Here is an 18,353-nt window from a genome sequence, read left to right as displayed (position 1 = left end):
ATTCCCTCTGTCCTCTGTCCTCACCACGGCTGCCCTGGTTCAGGCCGTGGCAGTCTTGTGCCTGACTCAATGAACTCCCAACAGTCCTCCTTCCCAGCACTGCTGGGACTGATCTATAACCATCTCCCCTTTTCTCTTAATAATAGGGCCCCACGAAAGTGATCTCAGGGCTTAGCAAACAATAGGCACTCGATCAAAATCTGAATGACTGCAGATAGCCAGGAACCATTATTTCCATTTTATCAGTATTATGGGCTGCATTGTGTCCCCTCAAAACTCAACGTTGCTGTCCTAAACCCCTGTGTACCTCAAATGCGACTGGGGATGGGGGCCTATAAAGAGGTTAAGTGGGGTCATCCTGGTGGGCTCGTGTCCTTATAAGAAGAGATTAGGCCAAAGAAAGATGTCCCAAAGAGAGAGATGTCAGAATGAAGCAACCCTTCTCACAACTTGATCTTGCACTTCCAGACTGTGAGACAACAAATTTCCATTGTTGAAGCCACCCAGTGTGTGAGATTGTTACAGCAGCCTTAGCAAACTAATACAATCCAGAAAGGAAATCAGACTCAGAGAGGTTGAAGAACTTACCTAACACTGTATGGTAATTAGTGATGCGCTAGTTAGCAATGCATTAATGACATTCTGCCTTGTGGTTACACATGTAAGTTGTTTACCAACTCTTGTAACTGATTGAACCCTATTATCATTGAACTTCTTGAATATTTGGGTATTGTTACTTCAACTGGCACTCAAGGGGGAAGGTCAGTCTCAACCTTCTCGGTACCCCCCAGGCTTCCTGGCCAAGCTTGGGGTGCTTTTTAATAGCAAGTTTTCATTGCTTTTGTTGTTCTTGTTCTTGTGTGATTGATGGACACATCTGGATGGGTAAAATAGAGCCTGATGGCAGATTCCTGATTCCCAAGGTGAACAGGCAAACAGGGGCCACAATCTCCAGTAATGGAATATGATTCATCTCTGAATCTCCAAGTATAAACATCAGGATGACTGGTTTAAGACATTATGAGAGTAACGGTGCACAACGTTTGAAGTTAGGACTGTCCATTACATAAAAAAGGAATTAGTAAGAGTGTGTGTGCATGTGTGTCGCAGATAGTGGGGGAAGTGGCCTGTGGAGAACAGAAGCTGTAACTTCAGAGTAGCCACTTTCAAAATGGAAGGGCCCCGGGGCTCCTGGGCTGCTCAGTCAGTTAAGGGTCTGACTTGGGCTCAGGTCATGACCTCTAGGTTTGTGAGTTCAAGCCCCGTCGAGGCTCTGTGCTGTCAGCTCAGAGCCTGGAGCCTGCTTTGGATTCTGTGTCTCCCTCTCTCTCTCTCTGCCCCTCCCCAACTCACACTCTGACTCTCTCTCTCTCAAAAATAAATCTTAAAAAAAAAAAAAAAGGAAGGCCCCTAAAGTGCTGATCACGCAGGCGGCTTCATGCCAGAGACAGACAACCCAGTGAGAGAGACAGAGGGGCTGGAAACAAGGCCAGCTCCTGAAGAACAGCCCACTCTTTTGAGCAGATCCATTTTGTTCACAGACAAAACAGCCATGGGGCAGCACCTCCCTCCCCCCTCTCCCCCCAGTGCATGGTCATACTCAGGAACAAGGACACTTCTCCAATGTCATGGCAGGGGAGGGCGGTGGATGGAATGAGGTGTGGCCCTTCTTAAAGTGAGAGAAAAACCCATCAGATGAACTGTAAGACTCCTAGATTCCCTTGCTGAGGCACCTCCATGGTCTAGGGCAGGTTGGTCTCTCCTGTCCCTATGAGCATCACCTGCTTATCATACCGAACTCCCAAAGAGTCATCAAAGTGGCTTAACAGCTCAAAAATACTTTGACAAAGGCCACTTGCCTTGTATATATGGTGAGCAAAGTAACACCAATTAGACGCGTTCACGCACTCTTGTTGACCCATTCAGCAGGAGGACCTACTATGGGCCAGGCCCTAAGCAGTTGTGAGCGAAAACAGACAGGAACGTGTCCTCCTGCAGCTTTACAAGTCCCCACTGCCTACACACCAAGTTGTAACCAAGCTGGTAGTCTTTGAGTGATTCTTTTCCTACAGTTTTTTTCCTTCCTGTATTTTCTCTTTTCCTACTGTCACAACCACATATTACTCCAACAAAATACGAAATAAACAATTTCCTCTCATTTATTTATTTTGAGAGAGAGAGAGAGAGCAAGCCAGGGAGGGGCAGAGAGAGAGAGAGAGTGAATCCCAAGCAGGCTCTGTGCTGTCGGCACAGAGCCTGAGGCAGGGCTCAAACTCATGAACTGTGAGGTTATGACTTGAACCGAAACCACAAGTTGAATGCTTAACCGACTGAGCCGCCCAAGTGCCCCTAAACATTTTATTTTTAACTAATATTACCTTTTACGTGCTAGTTTGTGTTCTGAATTTCTTCTGAAGGCCTTAGTCCCAAGAACTGGGAATGGGTTACATTTTGCACTGTGCATTACACTGATCTAGTCAGGAGGCAGAAACCACACAGTAATCTACAGAGGAAGCTCATATAAGGAGGCATTAAACTATAAAAGGAGAATAAATATAGATATACAGAGAACTCTCAAGGGTTCCCTAAGGCTGAGGGAGAGTTACTCAGAAGGGACAACTTGGAAGGGGACCCCCCCCCCCCCCCACTGGGGGTTGGGATTCAGAGCTCATTGGGAAAGGTGTGATTGCAGCCCCCTGGATGTCAGAGAAGTTTGTCTGGGGCAGGGCTGCTCCACAGGCAAACAGGAAATCATCTTTAGAGGTGGACAAGACTGGAGAAAGGGAGTCAGAGAACCACTATGGGGCATGCGGTTTAGCATCTGTGGTGTCTGCCTCAGGAAGGCCCAGGAAGGTGCTCACCAGACCTGGGCCGGGGCTGTGAGTCACTGACGGCTCTGGGGACACAGCTGGAGCAAAGCATCACAGGATGTTCCCCCACACCCACACCACTCATCAGGCAGCAGGAACAAGAAAAAGCAGAAATCACAGCACAAAGGAACCAGGAAGAGAAGCCCCTTTCTCCTGCAACGTCCCTCTGGCTCCCTCTACTGGCTAACCTTAGCATTGTGCTTACTGTCAAGTAGAAAATGCACACAGTCCACTCTCCCAGAGCAGGAAGAGTGAATTTGGAGGTGCAAGTCAATAAACTGATAGCTGGGCAAAAGCTATCATCAGTCATTAGAACAGGGACTGGCAAACTTGTTCTTCGAAGAGCCCGACAGCAAACGTTTTAAACTTTGTGAGTCATACATACAGTCTCTTTCAAAACTACTCAATTCTGATACTGTTGCCAAAAGGTAGTACAGACAACATGCAAACAAATAAACATAGCTGTGTTTCAATAAAACTTTATTTACAAAAACAGTCAGTGAGTAGATTTGGCCCACAGATCATAGTTTACCAACTCTTGATTTAGAGCTTTAGATGGAATAATCTCCATTCTATGAATAGGATTATATTGAGAAGAGGGAATAAACACAAGTGCACGGAGCTGAGGTAGGTGGTGAGGACTGAGAAAAATGAATTTAAATGGAGATAATAATGTCTACATTGTAGGAGGGTTTTTTGGTCCAGATTAAGTGAGTGTTATGGACTGAATGGTTGTGTCTCCCCCAAATTCAAATGTTGAAATCCTAACCCCCAGTGTGATGGTGTTTGGAGATGGAGGTAACTAGGTCATGGGGTTGGAGCCCTCCTGATGGGCTTTGTGTCCTCATAAGAAAAGACAGGACAGAACTTGCTCTCTCTCTGCTCTCCGCCAGGTGAGGCTACAAGAGGCTGGCTATCTGCAAACCAGGAAGTGGGGCCCTCACCAAACACCACACCTTGATCTTGGACGTCCCAGCCTCCAGAACTGTGAGAATGTGTGTTGTTTATGTTCATGGTAATTTGTTATAGCTCCCAGGCTGCCAGTGAGCTATTCTATTAAGGGATCTAACAAGGTACTTAGTAAATTATCATCTCTAAAGGCCTGTGCAACGCAAAATAACAGTCCATATTGTGGCTCCTCTTTTGAGGAAGCTGAGGCTCAGAGGAGCTAAGAAGCTTGCCTGAAATCATACAGCCTGGTTAGCGGGTGTTTGAACGAGTAGTCTGTATGACTCTTTAAGACTCACCTTCCTCATCACCATGTCCACAACCTCACTCACAAGGGGCAGATGCATGTTCCCAAACTGGGCTGCTTTCTTTACTGGCTGCCATAATAAAACTGGATTTAATACCTTTGATGTTTGGCAGGCTAGGACTCCCAACCTGAAGGAAGCCAGTACTTAACCTGTTTGAAACCCAGCTCCTGAAATGTCCAAGGCACCTAAAGATGAGAGGTGAGAGATCCAGGATAACTCAGTAGTACCCCCACTGTTTGCCAAGTCACTTCTGCTCAAGTGGCTGGCTAGAGATCAGTGTCCTATTTCAGGGACCCCTTTCCATGCCCTCTCCTTCCCTGACCTTTCCCGTAGGTGAATCATTCCTTAATTAAAGGTGGGACATTTGTTGGGCTTCCCGTTTAAAACTTACAGATACTACAGATGTTTCCTGATTGATTCTGACCATACCTGTAAGATGAGATGTATCCAAATGAATAGTAACTGTTTACTAGCCCACTATAGTCCACTAGGCCACTAACTATAACTAGTCCACTCATCTGAATCCATAGATCCTTTACTTTACTTCTAGATGCAGTACAAGGCATGGGATCCACTTCAGAATCAGACAGAGCCAGGTCGGAATCCCAGCCCCAACTCTTAATAGCTAATCTGATCAATTGCTCCTTTTCTCTGTTGAGAGCAATTCTCCACGGCATTTCTGCATATCTTGTACAGGCTTTTATTCTGGACTATTTTCCAAGGATGTGTGTACAGCCAACATCCCTGGAAGACAGAGAGAGAAGGAGTCTCCCTCCAGGTCAGAGAGAAGACTTGATCTCGGTCCCAGATAACGAAGATATTGCCTCCCTCTGGGGCAAAGGTTGAGCAGGTCTGCTAGTCCCGCCCCTGAAAAGATGAAGAGTTACTAAATTTAGTAGGGTCATTCACCTGTGACACAAACCCATTGTATGTAAAATAGCTATCTGGGCCCATCTCCCCATGGCTCCGAGGGAGTTAGGCACAGGGAGGCAACAAAAACACGGACCTCCTGCTGTCTGCTGTGCCAGAAGTAACAAAGTCCTTTGTTTCTGACCAAGGACATGCTTGTCCAGCATCTATGAAACTGGCAGGTTAATGTGTCCGCATGTCAGTGGGATGAGGTCTCAAGCCCTTTACAGCTCCAAACACTCTCATCCAAATGTCAAAGAGTCAGTGATACTTTCTCACCTCCCCGAACCTCAACCTCCTGCAGTTTGGCATTGACCCCCAGGATGATACTGAAGCTGTTTTTGTTGATGTCACCAAAAACCCCATCACTGCCAATTTCAGTGGGTATTTGATGCCAGGGGAAATCCTTCTAGACCTCTGTGGCCTCGACACTAGGCTACCCCCTCCTGTAGTGCTCTGTTGTTAGCTTCACAAGACCTTAAATTTCGTGCTAGTGCTGACTGGTCCCCTTCATGGACTCCTGTTCCTTTAGCAGCCTCATCATGCCCTGCCTGCCTCCCTTGTCACTCCTCCTGCCCTTGCTGGGTGATCTCACTCCCACTGCTGGTTTTAGGAACACCGTATATGGTGATGATGTCCTAAACTCTAGCTCCAGTCAAGACGTCTGACACAACTTCCCAGCCACCTGCTGGGCAGCTCCACCTTACATGCAAGGGGTCCAAGAAGAAACTCCTCTCTCCCAGGCTCTCCTCATCACCTACTCCTCCCTCCTGGCTCCGTACTCTCACTGGGTGCACCAGCTACCTCACTGCTCCAGGACGTCATCCCTGACCCTTCACTGCTTCTCACACCCCCAGGGCCAAGCTATCTTTGAACATTCTTTGTCTATTTCAGGAATCTGTACACCCCCCAGCTCAACCAGACCTACTTGTCCTGCTGCTGTTCCCCCTCAAGTCCCAACCTTTCCTGCCTTGGGCGATGGTACAGCTAACAGGGCTTCCAGCCTCCCGTTGACCTCCCCTAAAGCCCTCACTCCATTGCTGCTAGAGTTACGTTCTGAAAATATAAATCAACCCACGTCATTTTTCTGCTTTCAATCCTTCACTTGCTCCTCATTACCATCTGACAACATCAAGATTATTAACAACATAGTTTACCATGCTCTCTAATGTTATGTCCCACACACCCAGCAAGCTCCCTCCAGGCCTCCCTTCTGCTTCCTGTGGCCAAAACCACTCCAAATGGAAAAAAGGTGGGGAGGAGGTGTCTCAAAATAACACCCATTAAACAGCACTAACTGGTTCTAACGTGTATTATCTGGAACCAGGAAGTCCCCCAAATTTGCATTAAACACTGGTCACACATCTTCTGCTTGCCTCGAAACAATCTGAGTGCGCTTAGTTTTTCTTAAAAAGTAACATTAATAATTTGGATTAGGAACCATATTTCTACTCAATTAGTTACTATCAAGTTTGTATGTTCTCAGGGTTCCCTTGAGAAGCAAGCCAAGCTATTCCTTCATTCTATCCAGTGAAGGTGCTTAAAGATTAGTTTCTCAGTGGATATATGCTCCAAGTAAGTGTGTGTGTATTCACCTTCATATATATATACACACATATATATGTATGTATATATACATATACATATACATATATGTACATATGTGTATATGTGTGTATACATATATGTACACATACATATACACATATACATATATGTGTATATATACATATATGTATATATACATATATGTATATATGCATGTATATATGTGTATATATATGTATATATATTTGCAATGATGAATATATATTTGGGATATGAATATATATTTGGGAATATATTTATTTGGGGGACTATGTATTTGGGGGAATATATATTCCCCCATATATATATATATATATATATATATATATATACATCCATCTCTACCAAATATACATATATATTTATATTTCATATAGAAAATATATTTCATATATTTTTACATATGTATATATTTATATTTCATATATAAAAACATATTTCATATGTATATATAATTTCTCTTCGCCCTCTAAGCAAACAAACCAATATTGAATGTCCACCAGGAGGCGCTGAGGGCGTCGCCAGACCTGCGGTACCTTCCCCGTTGGAGAGGCAGCGAGGGATGCAGCAGCGATGGAACCCGGCTTCCTTTTTTAAAAGAATCAGCGTGAGGGAAGGGAGCAGCGCTGCGTTATTTTAGGGAGGCCTTGTCGCACTCCCCCTCCCGCGTGTAGGTAGCGTCTGGGATGTGTGCGGGCCCCATGGAGAGACGCTGGCGGTGGCTGCGGTGGCAGCTGGGGCTCCTACCGCGGCTGCAGCCGTTAGTAACCCGACCCCGCCGGCGCGGGGATTGAAGACGCGCAGGGGAGAGCGGCGAGCTGCGAACAAAAGCCCTCCGCGCGGGGCCGGTGCCCGGAACGTGTGGTGAGTGAACCGGCCAGGAGACCCGGGAGCAGCGGGCACTGGCGTGGCTGGGCAGGCAGAGTCCCCGGAGCCCACCTCACTGAGATACGGTAGGGGGACCCGGAGGATATCCAGGGGCAGGTGTCCGAGCCTAGACTGGGGTGGATTGGTGCCTTTAGCACATTCAGACTTGGAGGGTATCGGGTGCATTTGAAAGGACCCAGGCGCCTTCCCCATCCCCAGCAAACACCCGCGAGGGGTGGGGGTGGGGGCGGGCACAGCTCCTAGCAAGCCCTGCCCAAAAGGCAGAGCCAGGATCGAACACCCCTCCCGGGGAGGCCTTTTGTAATTGAGGCATTTCGCTTTGCCCTTCCATCAGCTCCGGACCCGGGTCTCCTTTGGCAGGGGGAAATCGTATGGTATATCTCATGTAAATTTATCATACAAATCACAGGGCTTCTGGGCCTAATCCCAAATAAACTTCTTCCCTAGGCAAATGGGGTCCTCGCAGCAATGAGCTCTGAGGATGAACAGGCCTCTTCTTTTTTTGTTGTTGTTCCTGCAAAGCTGCGTCCCCGGTCCCCGCCTAAGCTACAAACAAATACACTAATCCTCCCGGGAATCCTCCACTGCCTCCCTGGCCGGCCACTGCCTGCACCGCGATCTTTTCATTTTAACTTGCAGCAGGAAGGAGATGCATCCAGCGGGCCAGATGTCCTGGGGAGCCGGGCCCCAGGACCCTGCCCTGCACACCGGGGCTGACGGAGGTTGAGGCTTTTCTCCTTGCACCAGTACCCGCCCCCTCCCACCCCCCGCCTGGGTTTTCAGGACAGCGGTATTATGATTTACGTTCCCCGGGGCCTCTGAGCCTAATCCCAAAGCGGATTAAGTTGGGAGGGGGTGTATATGAATGGGGCAGACGGAACCGCTCTCATGTATTCCTCGGTGTCCCTACCTTGTCATCCGCAGACTCCACAAAAGGACAGGGCTCAGCCATGGTGGACCCTGTGCCGGAAGAGGAGAAGGAGGGAGCCGAGCCTGAAGGTTCGGGAGGGGACGGCGCCGCCGCGTCCGTGCCCCCTGACGCCCAGGGCGCCCAGCAGCCCGCCGCCTCCTCGGCCTCGGCCTCCGCGGCGGCGCCCCGCAAGGCTGAAGTCCCGAGCGTAGCGGAAGAAGGCGGGCGGCGGGAGCAGTCTCCACTGCTGCATCTCGACCTCTTCAACTTCGACTGTCCGGAGGCCGAGGGCAGCCGCTACGTGCTGACCAGCCCTCGCTCGCTGGAGGCCTGCGCTCGCTGCGCCGTCAAGCCAGTGGAGCTGCTGCCAAGGGCCCTGGCCGACCTGGTGCGCGAGGCCCCGGGCCGCTCCATGAGAGTGGCCACCGGCCTGTACGAGGCCTACGAAGCGGAGCGACGTGCCAAGCTGCAGCAGTGCCGGGCCGAGCGCGAGCGCATCGTGCGCGAGGAGAAACGGCGCCTCTTCACGCCACTGGGCCAGGCGGCCGCCGCCGCCTCGGGCGCCAGCGCGGGCGGCAGCAGCAGCAGCTGCAGCAGCGCCAGCCTCCCGGCCTCGCCCGCGCCGCGTGCCGCCCGCAAGGCCTCCTCCAGCCCGTCCCCTGCTCGGACGCAACCTCCGCCCGCGGGTTCGCGGGCAGGTAGGAAGAGCCACTCGCTAGACTCGCTGTCCCGCCGGCGCGAGGGCGCCCTCAGCTCCGAGTCCGGCGCGTCGTCGTCGTCCTACAGCGGGGAGAGCCTGAGGGAGCTGCGCTGGCCTCCGCGGGCCTCGGCCAGGAACAGCTGCCCAGCGGGCTCCGCGTCCTCCGCCCCCAACCCTCTGGGCCGCCCTTCTGCCTTGGCCCTGGTGCCGCTCACCGGCCGCAGCTTCAGCCTGGGCGACCTGAGCCACTCGCCGCAGACGGCTCAGCACGTGGAGCGCATAGTGCGCCAAGTGCGCGCCGAGCGGGGCCTGCGGGGAGTGCCGGAGCGCGACCGCAAGATCGCGGCGCTGATGCTGGCGCGCCACCAGGAGGAGCGCCTGCTGCTGGAGCAGCGCGCCGCGGCCCACGGCCAATGGGAGCAACAGCGCGTGCGCGCCGAGCAGCGGCGGGAACGCGAGGAACGGGAGAAGCAGCGCGCGCTGGAGCAGGGCCGCCGGGCCTGGGCGGCGCAGGTGGAGGAGCGGCGCGGCCGCCGGGGGCGCGAGGAGCTCGAGGCGGCGCGACGACGGCAGCGGCAGTGCGAGCGCAGCGAGGAGCGGCGGCGGGAGCTGGCGGAGCGCCAGGGCCTGCTGCGGCGGGAGCGGGCGGAGCGCGCGGCCCGGGAGGATAGGCTGCGCAAGCTGCAGCAGGAACAGAACCTGAAGCAGCGGGAGGAGGGCCTGCAGGAAGGGCGCGAGCGGGCAGAACAGGCCCGCCGGGAGCGCGCCCAGCGCGCGGCCCGCACCAAGCAGCGGCAGGAGGGCCAGCTGCAGCGGGAGAAGCGGGAGCTGAGCCGGGCCGAGCGGGCGCGCCACGAGGCGCTGCTGCAAGGCCGGGCCCGGCAGGAGCGCGCGGAGCGAGAGGGCCTGCGGAGCTCCCTGGAAGCCAGCTTGGGCCGCGCGCAGGAGAACTACGAGCAGCTGGTGGAGCAGCGCGCCCGCGAGCTGCGGGAGCGGGCCCGGCGGGAGGAGCTGCAGGGCCGGCGGGCTAAGGAGGCGGCCGAGCGCAAAGAGCGCGAGCACCAGGCGCACCTGGAGGCGCTGGCCCGGGCCGGAGAGCGGCGGCTGCAACACGCGGCGCAGGCGGCCGAGGAAGCGGTGCAGCAGAAGGCGCGGCGTGTGGGCCAGAGTCGGTTGGAAAAGGAGCGGGCCCAGCGCGCCAATAAGGAGAAGGTGGAGAGGGACGAAGACTGCCGCCGGCGGGAGCTACTGCAGGCCATCGGGCGCAAGCTGGAGCGCAGCGAGCAGCTGTCTTGCGAGCGGAGGAGCGCGCTGGAGAGCGCCCGCTCCACAGCCCGGGCCTCCTTCCACGTGCGGGAGAAGGTGCGCGAGGAAACCAACACGCGCTCCTTTGACCGCATGGTGCGGGAAGCCCAGCTGCACGCCAACCTGGACCGCAAATGACCGCCACCCCTGGCTGGCCAGCCTGCCACGCTCAGCCCTGGGCGGCCTCCCTTGGCCTTTATGACCAGACCGTGGAAGTCCCCCGTCGGGGCTCAGCACAGTGGCCTCGCCAGGCTTCCGATCAGAGAGGCATTGAGAGGACAGATAGGAGACCTGACAGCCCCACCGCCTTTTTAAAAACGGACTTTGTTTGGAAATGACAGAGCACAATCTTTGACCACATCCACCCTTGGTGGCTCCCGCAGCTACCCTTGCCAAGCTTCCCCATGTGTCTTTGGGATTGGAATAGAAAAAGAGTTGGGGAGAAAGAGGCTGGGTCGGGCCTGCAGGGAGGGCCCCCCTGGGAGTGACCGCCCCTTCTGCAGCAGTGAGCCCAGGCACCTGTCGCACATTGGCGTCTGAGGTGACAGCGGAGGAGGCATCCCCTCGGCTCGCCTCCATCTTTTTAAATCTGGCAAGTTGCACAAAGCGTGGAGGCCACGCAGAAAAGCACAGCTCTTCCAGCGAGTTAGGCCACACCAAGTGACCCCAAAAGCGATGGGTTCTTTGTATGCTTGACTTTTAATCTGCCACTTGAGCAAATTCTGATCTTAGTTCTGGTAGTTTTTTGGTTGATTCCCCTTGGCTTTCTAGTTAGACAATCATCTGCAAATTTATGATTCATTTGTGTCTTCTTTTCTCTCTCTCTCCCTCTTCTTATTCTTCCAGGGGACACAAGAAATGTGTTGTTGGTTGGCTTGGTGACGCTGTTTTGGCTTTAGTGGAAGCCCCCAGCCCCGGGGGAGATGAGTTCCCTAGGCAGCAGTGTTCCACCAAATAATGCTTTCTTGCAGGGTAGTTTCAGGGGAGGCAGCGGTCTGACGCCCACCTCCCAACGTGGATGTGAGCCCATTCCTCGAAAGACAGCAGCCATGCCTTAAGAAGCAGAGCTACCTTATGTGCCTGCCCAGGCCAATCCTGCCTCAATCTCCAGCCCTGGATGCAGCCCCGAGGGTGGGCGCAGCGAGTCTGGAGCTAGGATTTCCTCTGTGGAGGAATCCTCACAGCTGCTCAGAGGGTGAACTCCTGAGGTGGCTGGGATCCTGCCGCTTTGCTGTTGAGAGTTTGTGTTTGCTATTGTTGGTGGTATGTCTCCCCCTCGTCCTCCCCCACAGAAGAAAAAGAGAATGTCCCCCTCACCCCCCCCCCTTAAGTTCCTGGTTCTCTCTCACTTGTGACTTAAAGTGTTTAATCAGTCTCTCCGTGCCTCACCTTTCCCATTGGCCAGATGGGGCCATCAGTACTCTTTTCCAGGTACCTCAAGGTCTTCCAGACCCAAAGCACCGCCTCAGTATTATTTGTTGGTCTTCTTTGTGCCTTTCTTGACCTGGAGTAGGGAGGCAGGAGGGCTGCTGTTGGCCTAGCTGGTTTCTGGGAATATGGATTCCTGGTGTTGGAGGGGGCCGGGCGCGTCAGGACAGATGATCATTTAGCTTCCGGGGGAAAATACTTGCAAGTCTAACAAATTCCCATTCAGTTGTCTTCAGGCTACTTTAACCCTTAGAGTGCTTCCTTCCCGTGAAGCTGAAATCAGCCGCCGGCCATATCTACCCATTGACTCTTGCCTTCATCACAGAAAACATTACTTTTTTCATTAAATCGGGACCAGGAAATAAAAGTTACCAAAAAACCAAAAACAAACAAAAGCAAGAAACAGGGTAGAGAATTACTATATTGGACATATTTCATGTATATTCTGCTGGGCAGAATTGTCCCTAAAATGTCTGATATTACACACACACATATACACACACTCCGTCTGTACCCCACCCCACCCCCAACTGCATGCCAGCAGATACAAAAGCATTGTGTAGAAGGGAGCAGTACTTGTGTGTTACACTTCAGGTGTAACACCAGGAAGAGAGCTGTGCCAAGGTTTATTTCTGGTAGGGGTGGATTTTTCCCTCAAATTTTCTTGTCGGTAACCAGGTTATCAGTAGCTAGCTATAACAATTGGCATTGTCTGTGAGTCAGGGGCATTTAACTAAAGGGTTAACTGGATACTTACTGGTTCTTACCTTGTGGCCCCTGATTTCCTAGAGAGCCTTTGCAACCTTAATAGAAAGTTCCACCTAAAACTCCTTTCTTCTCAAGTATGTACATTCACTCGAGAAGGACACAGTCTGGTTTTGTGGATGAGACACTGAAAGGTACACAGGCGATCTTACCTCGCCCTTTGTTCAGTTTGTTTTCCGACTTACTGAGTGACTTTGGGTAGATCATCTCTCTGTGCCTTGGTTTCCCCACCTGTGGAGAGGGGGTCGTGTCTTTGGCCCTCCTCAGCACTGTGAAGATGAATCAGAGTCAAAGCAGTCTCTCAGTTCTATGACTTTAGAAGTGCAGGTGCAATTGCCGTAAACAGAAAGGATCCTCTGACTGTACCGTGCCCAGAGAGTACAATGTACTGTTGCAATCTGGGGCAGAAAAGAATGGTCTCAAAAGCCCCATTACAGCTAACTGGAATTTAAATAAAAACTTTAAGAAAATAAAGAGTCCTTCAAGAAAAAAAAAAAAAAAAAAAAAGCACATTGCAGCTCATAGTGTCACATGTGATGCAAAGGCCCAGGTCTGAATGTCACCAAATTAGAGGTTTGCACTTAGAGAAAAACACTGTGTAAAGGAGAAAAAAACCCTTTGGATTAAAAAAAAAATCCATAAAGCTAAATAAAATTAAATCAAAAACAGAAGCCAAACCTAGTAATGGTAAAGAATGGTTCTTCCAAATTTCAGACCACTCTGTCTGTAGAATATAGATCCATCTCTGTATTCTAGAATAAGTGGTCCTGTTGCCCTTTGAGGAGGAGTGATTTCCAGAATCCTTTGTTGGGCCCTTTATTTATATTCTTCTCTTTTAAGTGACACCAGAGAGAAGTGTCTTTTTTTCTGAAATACAGCAAGGGAAAATTGGAGGAGTGTGGGGCAGTGGGGCTGGTGGGTGAAGAAAGGCTTACTTCTCTTGATGTAAACATCCTAACAAGTGCCCAGAATTCGCCTCAGAGTGCCATGCTGGACGTTTTCCTACCATCTGGAAGATTGCAGCCCTGAAGTGGCCTCAGACCTTCACATTTGCCCTCTTGGAGCGTCCTCCGGCTCTGAAAAGAGAGAACGTGAAGTGGAGTAAGGAGGGATGAGAAGGGTTGGAAGAAACTTTGGTTTGGTCCATTACCAAGGAAGCAAGCAAGACGAAACTGTTTTGGATGGAATCATCAGTGAAGCTAGCCCAGTGTCCTGCTCAGGCAGTGACCAATGCCTTCACATCTGGACAGGAAGATGGAAGTTTCCCTTCAGAAGCTCATAGACTGAACCTTCAAGGGAGCAGTAACCAGGATTCGCCAAAGGTGAAGAGTGTATGGAGTAGGGCTGGCATATGAGAATGCGGTTTATGTTCAGGCCACTCTATGAGGTCCACCAGTTATCATTCCCTCTCCTTTAAAAAGTCCATTGAAACAAAGGGGTGCCTGACTTTGTATCAGGGGCTGTATATTGTTTACTGTCAAATCCCCTATAGCTTACGGTTTAGCACTTCACGTATAGCAAGCACATAAATACTAGATGGAGAGAGGGATAGATAGTGGGTGGATGGTAGATCAATCAACACTTCACAGTTCTAAGGAAATCTATGAAGAATAGATCGGGTGGGCAGGCTCCATACTTTTGATGAATTTGTATCGAACATCTGCTGTGTGCCAGGCACTTCTTTTGATACTGGGAAGACAAAGTCTGGTCATTGACCTTGGGGACCATTTTTGCTTCATTGTCCTGAGCAGACATCTATATTTACCCATTGGGCTTACCTTCCTTCCCACCCTGATATCCATCCACAGGCAGGTCTTGCCTTTAAGCACTAACTTCAAGCCTTCCAGTTTCCTAGGGAGACACCATCTGCCAACCAATCATCATTCAGTCACTGTTGTTCTCTTTCCCTTGATTAATCAGGGGCCTTGATTAATCAGGTCAAGTGCATAAGGTCATGTACTTAATCAGCTTTAAATTCCAGTAAAAAGAGAGACTATACCTTCAAGGGTGTTGTTTGTCGTGATGTTAACAGAGGCAGAATAAATAATGACCGTTGAAAAAATGGTCATTATCATCAACCTAGAGAATGAGCCTCAGGCTATGCAGAGTCCCAGATCACTAAAACAGGGTACCACCTTCATCGTTCAACTGCGTGAAGACAAGAAACTCAACCTTTCAGAAGTGCTTCCAGTTTCAATGTTCCAACAAGATTTCTGATCAATACTAAATTGATGAGAAAGCTTAGTGAAGCAAATATCCTATTTCTTAAGACTTCCGGGTGATTGTGGTTCCCCACAGGTTGCTACGTGGACCTGAACGGCAGCTCCACTCTGCACGTCCCAGGGAAACATTTGGCAGGTGAGCATAAAGAAACCTGGCAGTTCTTGACAGAACCTGGAACGCGGCTTTCAGGGACCCAGCGGATAACTCTCAGTTCTAGAAATGCTGTTGAGGTCTTATATGTGGTACATTTGGCTTCGGGTGTCTGGTGCGGCACCTGCAGGATTACGACCCATCACGTGCTTTAATTACATGACTCTGTAGAAGAGCACCTGGCCTGCTCACCTATGTACTCTGTTCCATGGAGCTCTGGTGCTCTATGTATACGCACCTCCTCCCAGCCCCGTACATCCCTTCACATGCCCCTTCATACTGGGCCCTGGTGCTTTGGCTTCCCCTAAGTCAGGGCTGGGACAGAGGGTGGAGTGGAGTTAGTATCACATGTTAGGGTATAGAAGGGGAGGGTGGTTTCCTTTTGAGGAACAGTAGTGATCACTGTTACTTCCTGACTCATCAAATACTGTCACGTCCCACATGAGCACAAACATAGTGTGAAGTGATTTTTAAATTACCTGCCATTTTGAAGTGTTCATGCCTTTCTTCCTCTCCACTAGCACAGTATTGATGACATGTTTTTGTGTCAGACATTTGCACACTTCACAGGACTGTCAGAAAGACAGTAGGTCCATATCTGCTCCTGGGTTTGAGTGTGTGTATGCACACACACACACACACATACACACACACACACACTCCTACAGATGTGGCTACCATACCTTCAAGGCAAAGAGTTTGGCAAAGAAGCAAGTATCTTGACTTTTTCCAGCTGTTACCTACTACTCCATGGGCCCCTCTTGTCATCTATAAAAGGAGGACAATGATTCCCACATGGTAGGCAGTTGTTAAATGAGTTGATGCTTGGAAAGCAGCACAGTCCCTGGGAAATAGCACTTAATTCGTGGATATTGTTATTCTGAACTTGGGAGGGTAGAGAAGGAAGGAATGAGGTAGACTGCACATCAGCCAGGTCGTTCTGGTGGACGCCAGGCTTTGATGGTAGCCCTTTGCAGTTGTCTGTATCCCTTGCTGTTCGGCAATCCCCCAAACGATCCAAAGGAAGGGGCTCTGGGATAATTGTTCCCCCGTAATGTGCTGTAGCCTGGGGTCGGGGTGGGAGGGATTACCTTGTTTACCAAACGTTTGGCAATAAAATTGACATCTGATGGTAATTCTCAAAATTTTATTTTAAGGCTTCCTAAATGATGGCTAAGATGACAGAATGTTTTTAAATGGGGGAAAAGGATGTTCCTGTCGTGGTGCCAAATTCTACAGTCATATCTTTAGCAGAACCACATGGAAGAGGTTGTGGGAGGCACACTGGTACTGGCAGAAATTCTGGGATACGCCACTGTCTCTGCTACGGTCACATGGGAATGAGAGACAGGGTCTGGGACAAGCCCAGCCTGGGGAAGTGCTGATGGGCTCCTTGTAGGAACAGATGTGGGAGCAGGAGGAAAGAGCTGGGTGCGTTAGCATTGCATCATCCTCAACAAATGACTTTTCCTAAGAAGGCCCAGAAAACGCTATCCTTCTCTGCCCCACTGGCCCTGCAGACAGCCACCTGGAAGACAGCTGCAGGACTGGGCTTGTACAAGTTGAGTCCCTGTCCTGGACGTATATCAGGGCACTGAGTGGCCCTTGCTGGCTCTCACTTGTGCATCAGGAACTGGGGTGCCCTCCTGCTTTCTCACCTTTCTTCTGCCCTTGGACACCCTAGAGGGAGACCCCTGTGGGCCTTAGAGTCCTCCCGAGCCCTCAGAAAAATAGTACAGCAGGCACAGCGTGCCTCCCAGGAACATCTGCTTGTTTGACAAGTACTTGCAGGGTGAGCAAAATGCATAGCCGATGTGAACAATTTGCAAATGCCGGGATTACAGGTAGTGATAACTAAAGCATACCGAGCACTTACACTGTGCAACTGTTTTAAGCACCTAGTCCTCACCAGGTCTCTATGAGGTAGGTACCATTATTTTCCCCATTTTACAGATGAGAAAACTGAGGTACCGAGTTTCAGTGACTTGCCCAAGGTCACACAGCTAGTATTGGGCATAATCGGACCTGGACTGAGTCTGACTTTATAGCAAATGCTCCTAACCAGTATGTTCTGTCACTTCTTGGGAATCAGTGGGAAAGATTTTTTAAAAATATTTTTATTTCATTTATTTTTTTAATAAAGTTTATTTATTTTGAGAGAGAGAGAACCAGTGGGGGAGGGACATAGAGATAGGGAGACAGAGGATCCAAAGCAGGTTCTGTGCTGACAGCAGACAGCCCAATATGGGGCTCAAACTCACGAACCAAGAGATCATGACCTGAGCCGAAGTTGGACACTTAAACCGACTGAGCCACCCAGGTGCCCAGGAAAGATTTTTTTTTTTTAATTTTTAAAATTTATTTATTTTCCCAGCACAGAGCTTGACATGGTACTCAAACTCACAAATCGTGAGATGATGACCTGAGCCAAAATCAAGAGTCAGATGCTTAACTGAGCCACCCACGTGCCCCGGAAAAGATATATTTAAAAAACTTTTTAAATGCTTATTTATTTTTGAGAGAGAGAGAGAGCATGAGCAGGGGAGGAGCAATGAGACAGGGAGACACAGCATCTGAAACAGGTTCCAGGCTCTGAGGTGTCAGCACAGAGTCCGACGCGGGGCTTGAACTCACAAACACCTGAACTGAAATGAAGAGTCAGATGCTTAACTGAGCCACCCAGATGCCCCCGGAAAAGATATTTTTTAAAAGGGACCCTCCTGGGGGAGGAGGCTGCTTGGGATTCTCTCTCTTCCTCTCTCTCTCCCTAGCCCTTCTCCCTGCCTCTCAAAAATAAAATAAATACACATTAAAAAAGGCAGTGCCCTCCTGGAACCTTCCAATGCCAGCCATTTGAATCACCACCCACTTTGCCCAGATGTAAGGCCTGCAGGGAGAAAACTCAGACGTCATCCGGACTTGGTGGGTCGTGCTGGGACTGAGGGTGAGCCTGAGGCTCACTGCCTGGAGAAAAGACAAGGTTCTTATACAGATCCTAAAGCTACCACAGCTGGGTTGGTGCCTGTTCTAGAACAGAAGTTCTCCAAGGGCGGTCACAGGCCAGCAGGATCAGCATCAGCTATGCTAGGTGTGGGACCTGGCAATCTGTGATTTAACGAGCCCTGCAGGTGATTCCAATGTGCCCCTAAGCATGAGGGCGCTGCTCAAGACCTGTGCTTTCAGGAATCACTAACCACATAAGCCTGTTTCAATTTAAATTAGTCAAATTTAAAGGAAACTAAACATTCAAGCTCTTCCATCACACCAGCCACCTTTCAAACGTTCAGTCGCCACCCAATTGGACAGCATAGATCTAGATAGAACATGGCCATCATCACAGAAAGTTCTATTGGGTTGCGATA

General features: G+C 50.4%; 1 protein-coding gene across 1 annotated transcript; it reads left to right on the top strand.

Annotated features, from left to right (window-relative positions):
• The first annotated feature begins 8,338 nt into the window (after nucleotides 1-8,338).
• On the top strand, nucleotides 8,339-11,251 carry CCDC177 (coiled-coil domain containing 177). The gene has a single exon (XM_027066033.2). The coding sequence runs from the start codon at nucleotides 8,461-8,463 to the stop codon at nucleotides 10,561-10,563; it is 2,103 nt and encodes a 700-aa protein (XP_026921834.1). The 5' UTR covers nucleotides 8,339-8,460; the 3' UTR covers nucleotides 10,564-11,251.
• Nucleotides 11,252-18,353: the final 7,102 nt, after the last annotated feature.

This window comes from Acinonyx jubatus, chromosome B3, assembly GCF_027475565.1.
Source record: "Acinonyx jubatus isolate Ajub_Pintada_27869175 chromosome B3, VMU_Ajub_asm_v1.0, whole genome shotgun sequence".
NCBI lineage: Eukaryota > Metazoa > Chordata > Mammalia > Carnivora > Felidae > Acinonyx > Acinonyx jubatus.
The sequence above is the reverse complement of the archived record's forward strand: the minus strand, read 5'-3'. Positions and strand labels throughout refer to the sequence as shown.